This window comes from Takifugu rubripes, chromosome 16 (genome assembly GCF_901000725.2).
Source record: "Takifugu rubripes chromosome 16, fTakRub1.2, whole genome shotgun sequence".
In the NCBI taxonomy this organism is placed as follows: Eukaryota; Metazoa; Chordata; class Actinopteri; order Tetraodontiformes; family Tetraodontidae; genus Takifugu; species Takifugu rubripes.
Window position 1 is genome coordinate 1774238 of NC_042300.1, and position 19640 is coordinate 1793877.

The window sequence follows — 19640 nt, forward strand, 5'->3', positions numbered from 1 at the left end:
TGGTATGGTTATTTTGAGCAGCTTCAACCCAAGTTTTCCTCCAGTTGGTTGAGTTTTGTGCCCAGTTTTTTGTCTCTTTAATCAGGTTGAAGGAGTTTGACACTATCGTTAAAGCACCATTCTTATGTGAGTGCCAGTGTGCTCAAGCTTTAGCTCCTGAATGGCAGCAGTGTGTCCCTGTGCATCAGCCCTGCCACCGTGCACACTCATCACTGTGTGGTATTTGTATTGACCTGTTACTGTTTGATTTTCATTAAACATGGCCATGTGTGTTATGGTCAAACATTGCCACTTTGCTCTCACATGGGACATTTTTCGTCTTTTCGCTTTCCCGGATGAAACCTGCTGCCTTCATCTGTTAAGAGGTCTTCTCTTGCCAACCCCCTCACACAAATATAAAGTTTAATGGTTCATTTTAAACTTTATTGTTTACTAATCTCTTCCGCTGAATGCTATGCTATGGTTTGGAATTTCCAGACTTCCTTTTCCACTGTTTGGTGGGATGCCGGAAGGTTCGGAATGGCTGCTTCTACTGGGCTGGCTGCAGGTGACTATAGCAATACAATATTGAGTCCTTATTCAACCAAGGAGTTTTGGAGGGAGGGTTTGCTCAATTTTAGGACTTGTTAAAGCCCTGATATTCTTTTATTGTGTAAAGCCACAAATACAAGCATACCTTTTTATGACTAACTGTAACCATAAAAGTTTAGCTGGCAAAAACTTTCAATATTTGCTTTTAATGAGTCACAGCACACACTGGTGATGCACCAGCAAGATATGTTGAACCAATATCATGCAATGGGGATAATTTAAGTGAGAAGAATGCGGTGGGGAGCGGAGAAAATGATGTTAGAAACTAGCCAAAGCTAATCTTTGGCAGAGATTATTCATTTGTACATGTGCAGCAGTCACTCTGATTCCAGCTCAGGGAATCTCTGAGCACTAGTAAAACCTTTTCCAGGCTTTCATAAGGAACACTCAGAGGATTCGACACATTTTCTGACCATCTTGTTGACTCACTAGCGGGGCATTCCTAGGCTGACTGTACATTTGGGTTGAGCGTGGCAGCCACCTCATTGAGCCACCCCCTCTGACACATCACAATCGGCGCAACTTTGATCCCAGAGTCTTGTTAATGACTGTTGCTGCAGCATCCAAGGCCTCTGGGTATCCAACAAGCTTTATAAGCCTAATGAGCGCATCAGGGATGTTTATCTCTGCTACAGTATGTCTGTCTGTAGATGCCTCTGGCAGCCTTTTCATGTCCATTCACTATATTATTGCATGTGTTTTGCTTCATTAGACGCTTCAGCTGTGGCGGCTCAGGGTGATGTCTTCGTTAAAGTTTATGATTTGTTGATTTTAATAATCTGTTGTGTGCGCGGTCTGTAGAAAACACTAATCCTCCATATAACAAGCCACAGGTGTGATGAAATGACATCAGAGTACCGGCTCAGCTGGAGGTGACTCTCCAGCCAAAAATATGATTTCATTTGTTCACAGTTACTTCATTGGGTGTAAAACCACATTCACTTGATGTAGTGAAATGTAACTGAATGTATATTACAGTAGTTTGATTATCAGTGCTATGTATAAGTGTTGATCAGTCTATTTTGCTATCTTATTGTCAATGGGAAAGGGAACGTAACAAATTTTCCATAGACTGAGCATCTTGTAAGTCTAAGCCTGAACTACAGTTTTCAGTAAAGGAGGCAACAGTTTGTCAAAATTTGAAAAACAGAAGATTTATCATCCTACCATGCGAATAAGAATCCTCCAGAGAGAGTGGTGTCGCCCAGCTGATCAACAATAAGGTCAAAAGGTCCCATCTCTGCTGTAATAACAGTGCAGATGGCTCGCAACTGTCAGAGGCTGAATGCAAATGCATTTTCTGGCCTAATGGCCTTTCTGCCTTCCAGGGACCAGTGTTGTACATTATGTGAAATGTGGGGAGAGAATCTTGGCTTAATTGGTCAGAAACAATTTGCCTTTCAGTGCATGGTGTGTTTTGGTGGTGTACTTATGGCACGGAAATGAATAGGAGTAGGTTTAGAAGGAATGTGTCTACTTTGGGGGTGTTGACTTCCTACCTGAGCTAACTATTCTCTATATTATGTGTGTCCTCTGTAGTTTTGGAAGAAAGCAGCAGAATAATCTGTCGAGAACCCAGCTAACTTATTTCAAAGTCTATCTCAGACAGGAAATGAGGCAGGAGCTGTGAAGGTTATAACAAAAGACATTAAAGCAGATTTCCAGCTTCATATCAATGCAAATCTGAGCACTCTATATTGTTGGAGGTGCAGAGCTCCTGTTGAAAAGAGAGCGGCTTTGATTGGACGTGCACGATGCACCTGTGGGTTACACCTGGCTGACACATGGGGAGTTTATGTATGTAGGTATGTAGGTATGTATTTTTTACTGGCTTTGAAAGATGCTAAAGTCAAAATGGGCTGCAACTGTGGATTTAGAATCATTTTGTGTTACTTTTATTAAAGCACATTTTGTGGGAACAAGTAAACGTTGGAGACACCCATGGTGCATTTTTAACCCTGTGAGTTTTCAACCCCGTGGGGTCGAATGCTGGGCTGTTGGTCAGAGTCCAGGGAAAGGGTGCAAAGGTAGAGGTTTTGCAGAACATCAGCTGAAATAGCTGAGATTGTTTTTAAATACGCGTTATGGGACGAGGCCTGGGGGGGCATGTGTCCCTAGCATTGGTGTGTCCCCTCTCAGTGGGCACTGGCTGCTGTCATGGGTCCTCTTTGGGTCCTCATTATCTGGGAGTTCCTCTGGTGGTCTGTCATGTAAACAGCTCTCAAAGGGGAACCGTCTCCACTCATCTTTTCAGAAGCACCCCCCCCTTCCCCCCCGTGTCCCCAATTTGTGTCTTCCCCAGTTCTCCACCTCCGTTACTAAAGCTCTGAGCGTCAGCGGATCCTGCTCAGTGCGGAGCTAACAGTGTATTGTGGCTTCGAGGTGCCGGCAGGGAAGCGAGGATCCTACTTGTTTGTGTCTCCGAACCCTCCATCACAATGGGTAGGTCTCACAATGGGTCACTCACCCCTCCCACTCATTTCCCTGCCAAGCTGGGAAGAGTAAATATTTAGCAGCCCCCACAACAATGGCCGGTGTGGAGGAGAAAAGGACTGACCAGAACATATGCACGGCTGTTGGTCCGCCGCTGTCAGCCGGACCCTAAACACAGCTTGGAATATTAACAAAGAGCCTCTGATATGATGATGAGGTGTGTTCCATCTGTGGTCTGCTGACACTTGAATATGCCATAAAACACTGGCCCAGTTGTAGCAAAGCAACTGTGTTTACTTGTCAAACTGTAAATTTAGCTTTTGGTTAGTCTCTTGTTTATGGGATTCTCTTGCCTTACGATTAAATGAACCACAAATGTCTGTAATCTTTTCGACCAGACTACTGGTTTGGCTCCAGGGGGGACAGTGTTGGGGAGCCAGGCAGGCTTTCACATGGTTTCTGACATTCCTGCTCCTCTTTGCAAAAAAGAGCTTTTGTGAAGTTTGTTTAGTGTTAGACTCTTTGTCTTGTTTGTCTCATTATACTCTAGACATCATTTGGGTTTTGCCATAATTACCACAAAAATTAGTGCCTGTTGTCGACCACAGTGAATCAACACACTGTCGCAGCTAAGAGTTACAGCATAGTGAAGGGTGATTGTTGTCAGGAGCTTTAATATTTGGTAAAATCGCTTAACTTGCGTTTAAGTCCATGAGATGACATCGTCTCCTTGTCCCTGAGGAAGCTTTCATTCATCCCAATCTCCTGATCTCATCTGAAGAGAGAAGAATATTGGCTATCAAACAATGATTAATAACCGAGGGCTAACGAGGAGGCCTGGCTCCGGCTCTGGACGCTTGGAAAAAGACAGAGAACCATTATTCTCCTTCAAGTGCCACCACATTCCAAATGGCATTAACTGCCTGAAGGCACAAAGTCCGGGTCCGATACTGTCAGACAGACAGGCGCTACGTATAGTGTTTATCAGGAAGGGTTGAAATGAACGTAGAGACGCCTCTCCTCTGATGACCTGGCGGTATTCTTGCGGCTGCAGGATGACACAGCAGAGTCTTGGCTGCGTAAAGTCATGTTAGTAATGCTGAAGGAAACACCTGCTCCAGGGACTAATGTGCACATCTGCTCATGCATGTGGTCAGCCCTCATGATGAACATGGACAAACATTCTGATAGGAAGAATTAAGCCTTTTACTCATCTGCGTGAGTGGAGGATGTCCAACCATCAGATCAACCATCGACCATCAGCAGAGACAAGTAGGTTTGGTGTGTTGGCTGTTTACCCAGCAGCAATAATGAGGCATTTTCTCTTATATTGCAGCTTTACAAATGTAGGGATTTCAAAAGCATATAAATATTTGGAAATGGCTCCTTTTTTTGGTTCTCGGGTTTTATACAACGCTGTTCGTCTGTCTGCCTGCCTGCCTGTCTGTCTCCATCATTGCCCCTCTGCTCCCCCGTTATTCCCCTCCACTCATGCTCAGCGTTATGTCATTTTATAAGCTTGTCACTAATAATTCCCCCATCACATTTAAAGGTTGCCAGATAAATTCCAGAGCAGGAGTAGACCCTGTCATTTTCTGGGTGTGGAGCCCCCACCCCTGCCCCCCGCCTGCATTTCCAGCCATTTGAGACTGTTTCTAAATATTTATGGTCATATGTGGACAGCTAATAAAGTCAGTGTTGGCCAGAGGAACCGGGACAACTTTCCGCTCATTTTCATGTTTTCAGCATTACTGTTCTCGCCGCTCTGTGCCAAAGTGTCGTACCGTCCGTTAGACTCAGAATAATAACTTGGTTCTTACATGAGACAAAAAAATGGCAAGCAGGCCGTTTTGTACAACAGTCTGTGTGGAGGAGACGTGCTATCACCTGTCCACCGTCTGCCATGCAAGTGGTGGCATGGACGCTATTGGCCCACCTGGACATGCCCGCACACCTCAGCCACGTCCTCTTTAACACCTGTGGGTGTCTTTTCACCCTCTTGTGGTACTGTATCAGTTTTCTTTTTGATCCAGAGTTTGTTCTGGATGTGGAGGCTGGGCGGTTTCTCAGGAGTCAGATGTTGTGTGAAGTTGATGAGGCGTCAGGAGGAGACAAGGGCGCCGTTATTGTTTTAGCCTGGTTTATTTATTCCCAAAGATGGTTTCTTTGATCAGAGAGATGTCGTGCAGTAGTTCTGGTTCGATGAAAGCTTCCCCCTCACCCCTCATTCTTTCAATTCCTTTACATTTACTAACCTCCACTCACATTTGAGCCACCTCCGTGTGTGTGTGTGTGTGTGTGTGTGTGTGTGTGTGTGTGTGTGTGTGTGTGTGTGTGTGTGTGTGTGTGTGTGTTAGAGCGAGTGCTTGTATAGGATTATTTCTTTGGTCCATTTGTCAAAGAGTACATTTATCATCAAGCCCACTGCTGTCAAGTCTTCTGCTTTCCCACCACATCTCCATTACACTGTGCTGGTAGTGGCTTCAACACCTGATTCCACACACACACACACACACACACACACACACACACACACACACACACACACACACACACACACACACGCACATTTGACCCGCACATCCAGAATGGGACAGTTTACTGTCCATACTGTGAAAGTCAATATGAATTCTTTACATTCCGTCTTTGAGCGACTGTCATTTGTCCCCCGAAGACACGCAATGTTCTTTGAACTGTGGCAGTAAACCGGCCCAAGAACCAAACTACGTTGCAGACTCGCTTGTGTTCAGTTTTTTTAATATGGTTTCGCATCTGAAAGATATTTGTACGGCCTTTTTATACTGTTTTGATTCATGGAGAAGTTGAACTGTCTTGAATCAGAGCCAGTCATGTTCAAGGCCTGGGTTGATGTTCTGTGTGGGGTTTTTTTTCCATGTACTGTGGTAGGAATCAGAGTTTTCATTTTTCTTTAATTTCTGCAATCAACCAAATGATGTTCTGTTTATTTCCTACTCAGCTCTAAAGGAAAGTGCAAACGAAGGAGGACAAACTGAGAAGAATATTAGTTTGCATTTATTTTACCCTTGTGTTTACTGACTCTGGCTGCAGTGTTTTCTTTACTCTGATATTGAACGCACAACCTTTCTGTTCTGTTTAATGTCACCAGCAGCAAAAATGAGAGCGGGAGGGATGGGGAAGGTTAGCAGAGAGATGTGAACTGAACATTGTGTTAGACTGTCAAGTGTGTGCATGTGCATCAGCGAGAGCAGCTGCAGAGGCCCCTGTTCCCGTCTCAGTGGCGCACACCTCTCCACAGGGAGCAGGAAGGGCTCCAAGTACACAAAACCATGCGCACGCACGCACCCACACACACACAAGCTGCACATCCTAGAGCTCAATAAATTAAATATTACATTTGAGAAATGGGCCAGTGGGAGCTCAGTCTGCTGGGAACTGGGCTGGGAAGTGGAGGGTTCTCGGTTCAAGATCCAGCTCAGGCAAACTCCTACCAGGTGTTCTGGTAGTAGAGGACAGTGCCCGAACACCTTCAGAGCATTACCCAGATACCCTAGAGCAAGGTACTGAACCCACAAATGCTCATATAGGGCTTAAGAAGATGAGACAAGCGCTGCTGCATGTGTGTGTGTAGAAGGAACTCTTAGGTTTTGTTTCAGCTGTGCATGACCTGTTGGTTTGATCACGACGGCCTGTTTTCCTCTGTTTGCTTTCTGATGGCGACAACAGCTGTGGGGACAATGGCAGAGCTGGGGAGACGTGAATGCATTGACCGGACTTTTGACATAAAGTCATACATTAACATACGCTTGCTAGTTCGTCCCGCCGAGGACCAAGACATCAGAATAGTCATTATTCTAGAAGTGAGAGAACTTTTGAATCTTTACTGAGCTGGGCTGAGCTGCTTTGCCCTCATCTGTTCTGAGATCAGTATCAAGGAAGGTGCCTGTACGCTCTATACGAAGGTGTGAATCGCTGGTGTGGTTTTTAATTGTGTTTTTACGTTTCCATATGGGCAGAGGGTGTTTTAACATGCTTTGAATGCTATAAGTTTGGGTCTGATGATCTTATCCTGGGTCGTAAGAGAACCTCTGTTCTGTAGCTCTGACATGGGGGATGGTGCAGGCTTCTGAGGGCCAGAGGACAGTTTGGAGAAGAGACATGCAAAACTAGCAAATCATCAGCCAGCGGGGAGAGGGAACCAGTCTGTGGCCAACACCTGCAAAAGTCTTCTGGAACAGGAGATGTCTGGTTAATTATCTCGTCTTTCCATCTGTTGTCTGTCTCAGTTACATGACAGCAGCGTCAAAACACATCCAAACAGGACAGGTTGCTCTCCCCCCGGAGGGTCACTTGCTCACATACACTGTATTTTAATCTGATTCTAAAAAAACAACACACACACACACACACACACACACACACACACAGGGGCACTACAGTCAGTAACCAAAGATTGTAATTATTACTCCATTTCCTAGTGGATAAGACATCACAGAGGGAAAAACCACATCATTTTGCTGTTTTACTTAAAAGAATTGATTCTTGCCAGTCAAACTACTGAAAGATTTTTAAAGGTGAGCCGTCAGGGACATGTTAGTGCTTCAACGCTGCACCTCGTTTCCCTGTGTGTCATAAAGACACAATGATCAGGAATAAATGAGAAAGTGCTTTTGGTCCCTCCGGACCTTTACATGGATATTCACCTGCAGGCTGGCGAATCATCTGCATATCAGCACATAACAGTCGCACAACTGCGTCACCACTGGGTGGAATTTGTAGACTGTAAAAAACCATCGCGTCATTTTCACATGTCCACCTCAGGGTCTTTCTCCCCACTTGTGTGCCCCACACCCCTCAGGAGGCCTCCAACGTGTCCTTCAGTGAGATGACACAGAATGAAGTCACTCTTTGGCATCAGCTCATGTACTCCAGGCAAAGAGGTGATGTGCCAAAAGCTATTTTCTCACAGCCGTCTTCTGACCAGCAGTCTCCTCTGTGAGAGGGCCACAGCCACAGAAACCCAGTTGTCCTCTTTGTAGCCCGACATATTGTACTGCAGGGCTGTGCAGGACGTTCATCATCCATCCAGGATGTTGACAATGCGTTCAATTAGTATCAGATTTAGAACCGCATGGGGGACATTATCTTGTCCTCCTGTCGATTCCCGAGGTTCCCCTCGGCTCTTGGTTCCTGAACACTGGCACTGAGTTCTTTGAGTTTGATGACCACAGCAACACACCCTTAAATGTTGAAACAAACCACCAGTAAAAACCTTTTTGCCAGTCCACCGTTTGACAAAAGCGGCGCGCTCCCAATGATCTCACCCATGATGAACACGCTGTGAAGTGAAACCTCCTGTATGAAGCGTACAGTAGGTGAGAGCACGGAGACGCTCTGTGAGTCGGGGTTATGCTTTGACCCGATGCGCTGCGGCCTTGTCTGCTACCCAGCTGCAGCCTGCACTGACACTTCAGCCTGGATATTGTTCTCATGTGTGTGGAATTAGTATGCGCAGACAGAAAAGACACATTTTCTCCTGTCTCTCCGTCTTCCTGTTCACCACTCCCTTCTCTATCTTACTTTCTCATGCCAGCATCCTGCTTTCGCACACTGCCCCCCCATAAAAAAAGTCTGTTTTGGCTTTTCTGACTCCAAAAATTTATTGCAGTAGGATGTGATCTCATACCTCCTCTGACATTTGCATGCACATGCCACCATTTTTTTGGGCCATTTTAGCCTCCGACACAACCTTTTCCATGACCCTTCGTGGTCCTGGGAGAAATCTGACACACTAATGTCATCCATCACGTTCGCATTTTTGTCCACACGGACCCATTTCTGCAGTAGACTCTCAAACGTCGCTCCTGTTCAGGCCACAGCGTGGACTCTTTGAGCTTCCTCGCGTTAGGACTTTGATTTTTTCATCTTTCTCTGCTTTTGATTTGGTCCATTTATTCTTTGGAACTCAGAAGTTATTCTTTAGCAAAATCAATCTAATAACATGTAACATGATGTAGAGACTTTTTCCATTGCGATATCAGACCAATAGCTCCTCCTCTTCCTCCTCCTCCTCCTCCTCTTCTTGTGGGAGCGCAGGGCCATCAAGCGCAGAGGAGATCTTTGTCGTGGAACTACAAAGGCTGCCCTAAAAACCTCTTGGACCACGTGCAGGAAAAAACTAGATTTAATTAGAAGGCAACTTTGTTTATTGTCAGATGGGTGCAAGTTTTTATGGAATAAAGCATTTTAACATTGCCTCGTGCAGCTGGTCAGCATTGCTGGTAAAAGTGACATCATCCCAGTCATATTTTAGGCCCTGTTGGTTTAATGTCTGTGTTTTTGGGTCTTCTATTGTGGCCGCTTAACAACCCTTGTTGTTCTTCATTTCTCTGAATGTAGTCATCTATAAGCTGATCATTAGATGATTCTACTCTGGTGAGGTAGTTAGAACCCAGTTTCTGGCTGTAACCCACATGCCTGGATGGTTCATCAAGCGTTAATTGGCATCAATCACAGCCTGCTCGGCTCTGCTTTGACTTCAAGTTATAGCAGGTTAATTAAAGCATTATAATTGTGTCCCTCGCACACTATTTTTTGGGGGGGTTTTGCACCTGCCAACCATTGGGAGTTAAATGTCCTTGTGATGTCATTCACACCCCAGAGCTGTCAGTCAACACCTCATAGAAGAATGTTGACTAGATGTGCAGTTTAACATCTCTGCCAATTTGTTAGCTGGAGCCAAGCCTTTTTTCCTTTCCACTTTTTCCTCCTCATCCTGGAGTCTGTCCCTTTCTTTTATCTCCATCTTGTGTATCAAAGGAGTGATAAGAACCAGACAGGTCATCTGGCCCCGGTCTGTGTGTGCACAACCACATCAGCGTTGCCGCTCCTCTGCTAACCTTCTTTTGGAATCTGCAGAGAACATGTCTTGAACTTGTTACAGACATTCCTTCTTTGACATGTAGTTTAAACAACAATATTTACTATATTATAAAAAAGACAAGAGTCCTAAAATAACCAATCAAAATGAATTTCCTTCAAGGTAGACCCTGGCTTCATGGGATGTGCTTGTGGAGGCCAAACGCTGCCAGTTTTCACACATTAGGCAGCTGCAAATTGTCTTGGATAGCGGTCGATATTGTTTTTCAGTGACTGGTGCCAATATGTGGAGAACAGACGGGCAGGCCAGGGTTCATGCAACCTCAAGACAAAGCAAAAAAAAAAGCTTTTTCACATCAAAATCTAATATAGATCTAATATCCTGTATAGGATTTTCATTTCTTTTGCCAGAACATGAGTCTTGTATTAAAGGTGAAACAATTGAGCGGTTTTGAGGAGCCCATACAGTCAAATTTAGATTTATTTTTTTAATTTTTACACTTGAATGAACTGAAATGGAATTAGTTTTAACCCATGTGCACTTTTGTCTTTGCTCCTTGATCTTTGATGTAGTTTTGAAATGTTTCAATGATTAAAAGGATGATGTTATCCCCCCACCCCACAGCAGATGTTTCTCCATATCTGTTGCACAAAAGCAGCATCTCCTCAGTTTGCAGCACGTCTTTTTACCCACTTTTACTTGTGCAAGACTTCGGTTGAGTCCCTCGGAAAGAAATGATGATAATGGAGTTATGAGGTATGGACCTGGGGCTGCTTCAGTACCAGGGCTGCCTCGGTCCCAGTGCTGCTTCAGTACCGGGGCTGCTTCAGTACCAGGGCTGCCTCGGTCCCAGTGCTGCTTCAGTACCGGGGCTGCTTCAGTACCAGGGCTGCCTCGGTCCCAGTGCTGCTTCAGTACTGGGGCTGCTTCAGTACTGGGGCTGCTTCAGTCCTGGCTGTACATTCCCCACATGTGAGTTACCCAGAAGTGATTATCTATCACTATTCATGACAGTTCTGACCTGTTTGTGGTTGAATATGTCAAAAAGGATGAGCAGGTTCTGGTATTCAGTTTAATTTATGCTTTGTATAATACCCTGACTATTTTCTTTTTTTAATTCCCAGGCTGTTTATGATTTATTTCTACCATCTTTCTTGTAGCTGCTCATTCCTCTTGGATGAAGCTTCTTTTTCTGGTTATAACTGTAAAAACAAACCGTTTAAAATACAATTTGTATTCAACATTTATTTGACATTATTGAACTCACTCTGAAGCCTTAAATATACTTTAGGGTTCCGACTTTGAGACATCAGGCTGGTTAATTACAGTTTGACCCCCAGGTCTTTTCCATTTGCAGATATTTCACTTTAGATGCTGCAACAGGGGCCTAAACCTCCACAAACACTACATGATACATTATCCTCTTCGAGATGCCTACAGATGGGCTCCCGGTGGCTGCTGTGCTTGGCAACATTACAAAGAAAACAAAGTTAGATATTCCAGACATTGCACCATCTCCTTTCTAGACCGAAACACGTACATGTGTGAGACATATGGGTTCTCATGAGCGCTGGATCCAGAATTCATCCTGCCTGTTTAACATTTTTCTTTTTTACAGCAGCAAAGCAGAGGTTTTGAATATTCACTTTTTTCCCCAGCCCTGACACGACATAGAGGGGGATCGGTTTAATTTGGTGGGAGATATCCGTCTCCACTTCTCAGGTGTGGAAGGGATAGAGTTTCTCCCGTTTCCTCATCTCAGACCCACAGAAGCCAGAGCCTGAGTGTAGCTCTTCGTCAGCCTGTCAGACACTACTCTTATCTTTCCCTGTATTTCATTCAGCCATCATACCCTCGGTCCCACCTTTTTTATGCTCTACTTCAGGTTTCCCTCATTTCTTTCACGCCTGTTGTGTTTCCCTCTTGTTAAGCAGACTTTATCGGGGCTTGCTACATCGCTCCGAGGCCTTCTAGGATTACCTGCTGCCTTCCTGCAATTACGTCGCTGCTCATTACAATCCAGCGTGTGAGCGATGTGCCGTTGGGTCACCGATAATGTACTTCCACGTCATACGAGTTTGATCATGTTTAAGCTCACAGGATGGAGCCTTTTGTGGAGTTCCCCCCCATGTTTTCTTCTCTCAAGCAGCTATTTTGAGGTTTCATGCCCTGTTGGAGAGGGAAAACATTTCTCTCTTTGTGTTGAATGTCTGCTCTTTGTGCCACATTTACAAAACTTTAAAATCTCAAGATGTGAAATTAGGAATCTGATTCACCACCATTACAGGACAGACTCAGGATTCTGTATAGTCCTTAGATGGTACAGACTTATCTCTTCCTCTTCCCTGTGTCCTGTCACATTGGTGAGTTGTGTGCAGTCATGTGGAGGCCGTGCAGCTTTCACCAGGGCCTCTGGACTTCTTAGTACATTTGTACTCTTTGATGTGGTTCTCTTTAACTCCATGCGGGCAGACCCTGGATCTGGCCAGCTACATCCAAACGCTGCTCCCCTTTTTAGCAACAGTCGGTGCTGCAAAGCCTGAATGTCGCATTTGTTCATTTCTTCCGTGGGGAATCGCAGCCATCCCGGTAGCACGTCAAAGGACCGTAATAACCTACAGACCTGCGCAGGATGTTGGACTACAGTACATTTGGGTCTGAAGACGCAGAAATGTAGTTTTTACAGGCCACAGCCCGACAACAACATGCTGCATTGCATCGTGCAGCATCCAACTGCCAACACAAATAAGCACCAGTAGTAACGGCAAACAATGTCAATTTTACCACAGGCCGCGCGATCTAGATGTATAATGTCTACAGGGTCTATTAATATCTGTAATTGTGAGAGTAAAGGCAGTAGATGTTTGGGGCTTTGACTTGCCTCAGGGCCAGCTGTGAAGGAGTGCCTTACTACTGCAGATGATTACAGCTTGCTACATGAACTGTGTCCTAATCCTGGTGGACAGCTGAAATTAAAGCCAGGTACGACCCTCTGCCTTCCCAGCATTCCCAGCTATAAACCTCCTCCCCTGCTGAGAAGAATCAGTTGTTTTTGCATCCACAAAAGCCTCCAGTCCATTAAAAAAAAAATCTGGATTTTTCTTCTGACACGTCAGCAAACTCTGATGGAAGTTTTAAAAGTGAGGTTGACAGTTGTGGGTTTTGATCAGTTGTGCGCTCAAATAGCTCAGGCATCGTGCTGTTCACTTCTATTAGTCAAAGGCTTCACTATTTCCACTGTGTTCTAATGGGCTTTTTTAAAATGACAATTTCTGGTTCCTATTTTTGTATATTTATGTTTTGGATTAACAAATGTTTTCTCTTGCTGCTTCATCCCAACTTTGGCACGAGCCTTGTCCTGGATGTCAGTAATGTCTAACAGTTGAAGATGTATTGTTCTGAACACGTCCTGCTCCTCTGAGGTCTAAAGGTCCAGGTCTTTTCTGTGTTGTGATCCAACTGATCTAGTCTAAAGAGGCATAAAATAACAGCAGCCTCATTAAAGAATTCGGAGACTAAGTAGTATTTTTAGGAATGGCAGTTTTACCATATTTAATTTAACTAATGTTGCACCTTAACTGCTTAAACCATTTGTATTTTTTGCTAAGTTTCAACACTTAAAAAGTAAAGTGGTGTGTTTTTTTTAGCTGTCTGTTTTTATGATGAACTTCTAAACCATTGGATGCTCCAAATAAGTCAAATCTTCAGCAGCACCCTGGTCCCACCCTGGGCCCCAGCCTCAGTCCTCTGTCCTGACTGTAAAGGAAGAAGCAAAATTGAATTAATATTCAAAAGAGATATTCGTTTTAGGGGGAAAAGTGCCCCTTTTGAAATGGAATACTTTTAATGAAAGCAAACAGCAGCTTTTTGTTGCATTCGTGCGTGTTTTTTGCCTTTTAGTTGGATGTAAATGTAATTAAATGTATAAATTCAGTGCTTTTTGGTGCGACGGTGGCGGCGGCGGCAGTGAGCGGGTTAACGCGCTCCGGTGTGCCCGTCCTATCAGCGCTCTGCGCCGCAGTCCGAGCCCACCTCCTCCGGCCTCCTCCGGCCCCTCCACAGGGAACAGGGATCCGGGGCTGTTTGTCATTCTGGCACAACACACTCCCCCTGGAAGCAGTCCCGCTCTCCCGTGGAGTAGTCGGTGGCTTTTACGGCGTGTTCTTGTTTATTTAAGGGCGATCCGCGGACATTGTTCCCCCCAAAACAGGCTTCCCTTTCCGCGTTGTGGATCCGAGCGGCGACAACGAGCAGAAAGCACCGGGAGTCTCCAAACACGGTAGGACACGATGTCTGCTCGCTGCCGTGCTGTTTCACGCCGCCTTTAGATGAGAAAGGTGTTGAGCTCCGTGCTGGAAAGCCAGGGTTGTGCACGTCTGTGTACTTTGCGTTCATGCGTCTCGCTCGGCCAAGAAGTTTTGCGTAAAGGCGCAGTGGAGGAATGTCCCGATGGAAGCAGCAGGAACGATCGCTGTAAATGTCAGCGGGGAACCGCTGCGAGACCTGCACTGAGTTGTATCTTTTCACCGTCATTCAAACTGACAGCTTCTTCTTTAAACTAGAAAGACCCTTTTCCCGTCCCGTAGGGATTTATAGAACCCACTAAATAGTAACAGAACAGCCTAAATGAGCCGTTTTTGATTCAATAACTCCCGGAAAACTTACACCTTTCAGCGCTTAAGTGACTTTAGAGTAAACATGATAGTTCTAAAAGTGTGTGTGTGTGTGTGTGTGTGTGTGTGTGTGTGTGTGTGTGTGTGTGTGTGTGTGTGTTGAACTGGGCTGAAATGCCCTCAGGGAGGTCAAATCCATCCAGAGGATGTCACTTGACAGAGAACTGTCAGAGAAACTGTGACCCCGGGGAACGTCGTGAGCACCTTAGCAGGGTGTTGCTGGTTCTGTTAGCCTTATTAGAAGCAGCGTGGTTATTAACTATCTCTCCACTGATTCCTGGTAATTGCTGCCTATTAGCTTTAATTAGAGGGATGCAGGATTCCTGGCCTTGTGTTGGGGAACTGTCTGTCGCCCATTTCCCTCGCAGCCTATAATCAGGGACTTGACATGAAAGAGGGCAGAAGAAGCACTTCGTCATCACCTGTGTTCCTCTAAACCACCTTCTCTGACACTCATTACTTTTGTTGGGTTTTAATAGACGTCTTTTGGTTGTTCAAGGCGGACGCACATCAAATGCTTTACTGGGACTCGCTGGCTTTCAGGGAGGATGTGGGACCGGTAAACGCTGATCACATGGGGGAGTCTAACGGACCGTCTCCTGGTTTTATAGCTTAGATGTGATTCAGCACTTCCCAAATTCAGTTCATTTCTATCCAAAAGAGTGAGATGTTGAAATAAACTGAGACAGGATTCCAACAGAAATATGGCGTGCAGCTATACGTTACATGCAAGAAGCGGTATTTAGTTTCAGATTTAGCAGCGATATCCTGCCCACTTGATTTCCTGCTTTTATTATGCTTCACACACAGATATGGTATTCCCCCCGCAGTGTGTGTGTGTGTGCCCGCAGACACATGCTTTCAGACACGGGGAGGCGCATCGTCTCCAAGTGTCAACACAGGACAGCACCAAAATATGCGGAGTGGGACTCAAAACAGCGATTGTGCATCTTGAGGTAGAATTTTCCTCCACAAACAGCCAAACTAGTGATTAAATAAAGTAACCTTTATTTTAGGAGATGGAGAGAAAAGGTCCCGCTTGCAGTCCCTCATTATCAACTCTTATTTTTAAGAGACACAAAGTGTGTTTGTATCTGCACAGTCTGCTCTAGATGTCTCAGCTGCCTGTGAATGCTAGACACACACACACACACGCACACACACACACAGAGTAGAGGATAAATTCCTTTACACTTTAACAGCAGGAATGAGCAGCAAATGGCTAATTTGAAGAAGCCGGTATTCTTATTGCTCTCCTATTTGTATTCCATCAGATGTGGGTGTCTCCATTAAGGCTGATGAAGCCATTCTCAGCTCCTGACAGCTGTGAGAGCCAGACTCATGACTTCATCTGGGCTTCCCTCGCTACTCTGCTATTCTGAGCACTTCACACACCACAGTTATTCTTCTTCTCCTCCCCTCTCAGCCCCAAATCCTCCCAGCCACCCTTGACCCGGCGAGTCTGTCCTACTCGTGTTCCACCGCTCGCTCTCGTTGAAGCGTCGCAGAGCACAGCGTGCACATACGTAGCATGTTGTTAAGCCGAGTCAAGTGTTGGGATGGAGAAAAAGACACTGGTCGTTCATTTAGCAGCTGTCATGAGGAGGACGAGGGTTTCAGAGCAAAGGGTGCATCTTGGATTTTAGGACTGCAATTTTGCATCGAGATGTTGATAATTATCATTTAAACAATGGGGAGACGGTTCAGCCTCTGAGCATCCATCCCTCTAAATAACAATGTTGGAGGTGGAACGTCCCCCTTGATCAAGCAAGATTATGAGCAGTGAGGAGAGAACATTTTATTATTTAGTTATTTTCCCTGGTACAGTCATGTTTGGTGTCATGTCTTAATTTCATGTTAAACAGACAATAAATATACTGTACATTTTTTAAAATATTAGGTAAATGTAAAATGTAGGTAAAGTTTATTAGGTAACTTAAAATGTGGATCCAATAATTATTTAACATCCAGTGTGTTTTCTTCTGTTCTTAAGGTTTTAATTAAAATTAAAATTTCTTTATTTGTAAAATGGGTGTTATAGGAGAAAAATGTATGAGGAAAAATGACATTTACAGAGAGTTTTTGTCATAAATGAGTCACACACACACACACACACACACACACACACACACACACACACACACACACACACACATTATAGTATTCATTTCCAAGTATTTCATCATGGCTCCTGTCAGGCCTCTTTCTCCTCAGCACATGGTTCCAGTTTGGGCTCCGCTCCAGTCACACGGCCCACTGCTGTTACCTGCAACACACAAATCAATCACCTTTGAAGTGTGTGAAGCATGTCATTGCACAAGGCTGCAGACACGCCGTTTCTTTCCCTTTGTTAAAATGCCTCTCAGGAATCACAGTTCCACTGTGTGATCTCTGGCGGCTGTCGTCATTTAAGCTGGAGCTCATATAGGTGCTGAAACTCGAGCATAACATGAACCGTCTGTTTTTTCTCATGCTGTTGCATGCAGTCATTAAGTGTTCATGCACTGGTGTCCCATGCTTGTGTAATACAAACAGCTTTTAAGCCAGATTTGATTCGTGCTCCATAAATCACACTGATTTGAAACGGTCTGTGTTTTACTGTAAATGGAAGGTGGTGACACATTTCTGGTGCCAAGTATTTGAGCTCTGATCTGACTCTCATCTACCGCGGAGATCAGAACATCTAACCTTTTCTAATTACAAATAACCGTTTGTCTCCTTTTCTCCGCTGTCGTCTTCAGCTCAGTAAGGTCCAAACTTGACAGCACTGGCTAAAGAAGAAGCTTTCATAGGTTATTTATGTCCGACAGTATTGAAGCCACATTTGTCGTGGTAAAACACACACATGTTGGGCTTTGCTGATGTGTCAGTCAAGTCGACATCTGTTGGAAACACTCTGGTATTGACGAAGCTTAGCTGGTTTACTCGGGTCGATGCTTTTGCATCTCAAGTTTTGGGTTTTTTTAATGTTAGTCATTGGACTGGATCAGTGTGTTCCTCGTTATGCTATCATGACATTATTCATTTCTTTCTATAAAAGAGACAAAATAAGTGTTGTGAAGTGGATAGTCTCTACTACTCCTTAGAAATGTGTGTAAAGTGAACAAGAGTCCACCAAATCGAAAAAGGCAACCTCATTTTTGGATGTCCAGATCAGCTTGCTTTACCTGCGGATTAATGGAGCATAAGCTTCTCTCTTTCCTCTGTTTCTCAGCGGAGTGACGGTGTCGCTGCCACGCCTGCCGGGTGAGGACCATGGCACTGAGTGATGCTAGTGGCGACCCCCTGGCCCACAGCAATGGAGGCCACCATCATCTAACCAGTGCCAACGCCAGCACACCAGCCAGCGATGGCCAGGACCCTCTAATGCTGACTCCAGACGCCGACCTCAACCTCACCGTCTGTACGGTTCAACAGAAGCCGCAGAGGTTGCACGGCATCCGGAAGACAAACAGGTCCAACCAAAGCCTGAACGGCAGCGTGGTCAAGCAGAACGGCTCTTTGAGGAATCTCCCCTCTCCCTCCACTGCCATTTCCTCCCCAGCAACCATCACAGACTCCCAACGGCTTACCAAATGCCAAGTCCCGTCTACCCTCTCCCCGTCCTCCGCCTCTCCTCCGGGACTGTGCTGCCAGCACTGTCACCTCCGCTCCACCCTGGCTTGTCCTTGTGGCCAGCAGGAGTGCCCAAGCACTGGCCCCAGGTCTGGATGCATCCCACACCACAGTAGCGCTTCTGCCCCCCCCTGCTGCCTCTCCACCTGCACGTATGCTCACCACCAGAGCCATCCATCCCACCCGATGGCCCCTCTCTGTCTCCAGCACCACCATCACCATCAGCGCTGGCAGGATCACCTTCAAAACCAGACGCCTGGAATCAGGTATGTGGGAACTGCTGTGACTCCAGCTTTGCTCTTTTGTGTCATATAATGTACGTTTTATTGATTAAATCCCAAAACTAGTCCCAGGGGCCCGGGAACAGTTCATTCAAATTTTCCAGGCCCTCACAACCCCCCTCCCTATGCCCCTATATGTGGTAAAGCAACATCCATGTTAAGGTATCATGTTAGACCAAGAATGCAGTAGGAGATGGTTACAGCTGTTATGGACCATGCGGGAAAGCTATTTTATCACCAGTTGTCTCCAAATGGGGGTCTGTCATATTCTTCAGTAGCATTTCCAGGTCTGGGGGGGGTAGAAGGTAGAAAAGAATATGCTACCTACAGCCAGTGTTTGTGTTTAGGATGGGAACATTTAAGGAAAGAGTGGAGGATTTCTTCATATCTGTGCAGAAACACAGATGCAGTGGAAATAGAACATCAGCGTTTAGCTCCTTTGTTGACTTTCCTGAAGTCCCTCGTTCATTTCTTTCCCTTCCACCTGTGGAAACCACACGTCAGACTTTACACAATCCTATATTTACCATCACCTCCAAAAGGGCTTGCCAAGGAATAATCTACTCGTGTCCCATCCTGTTCGTGGTAGCAGGTCGTTTTGTGGAATCTGATTTGAGTGAAATCTTATTTCCTCTAAACGTCTCGATGTGGAATTTTCCTCGCCGGGACGATGCCGGAGCTGCACTGGTAATTCTCATTTAGCGCGAGCGCCGTTGTGGGTGGTGTTTTGAAAGGGAAGGTTTGTGCAGCCACAGGCTCCCAGTGTGGACGAGCAAACACAGCGTGCACATAGCCAACCCTGGGTGGCAGGCAGAGGCCAAACACCAACTGTGCATGTATTTGTGGGTCTGCGTCTTTCCTCTCGGTCTGTTATCACTCCTGCATTCTTCATGTCTTCCACCCTGTTTATTGGTCCCTCCCTCGCCCGTCTCTTGCTTCACATCAGAATGGGGAGCAGATGTGTCGCGGGACATGTGCGTCTCTTATTTACCAAGCAGCTCTGTCTGGTTCGGGGTGTAATTACAGAGACAAACCCCCGTTTTTCCTGTACAGACATCTGTGTGTGGGGCAGAGATTAAAATGAGAAATAAGGGAATTCCTTATACCCGTCTTAGTTTTATAGATTTGCCCTTAACCCAGACTCAACATCTCCCCCTGTGCTGAAGGCTGCTAAAGTTTGGCAGCTTT

General features: G+C 45.4%; 1 protein-coding gene across 4 annotated transcripts in view; it reads left to right on the top strand.

Annotated features, from left to right (window-relative positions):
• LOC101066666 (protein dispatched homolog 1) overlaps window positions 1-19640 on the top strand; it is a 134757-nt gene that overhangs the window by 101017 nt on the left and 14100 nt on the right. For 3 of the 4 annotated variants that reach the window (XM_011611733.2, XM_029849451.1, XM_029849453.1), the window contains exon 4: window positions 17771-18437. In XM_011611733.2, coding sequence (XP_011610035.2) covers window positions 17812-18437 — 626 coding nt within the window. In that variant the 5' untranslated portion in view covers window positions 17771-17811. Of the gene's footprint in view, window positions 1-13925; window positions 14163-17770; window positions 18438-19640 lie in introns of those variants that run through there. The other variant, XM_011611735.2, reaches the window with a different exon arrangement.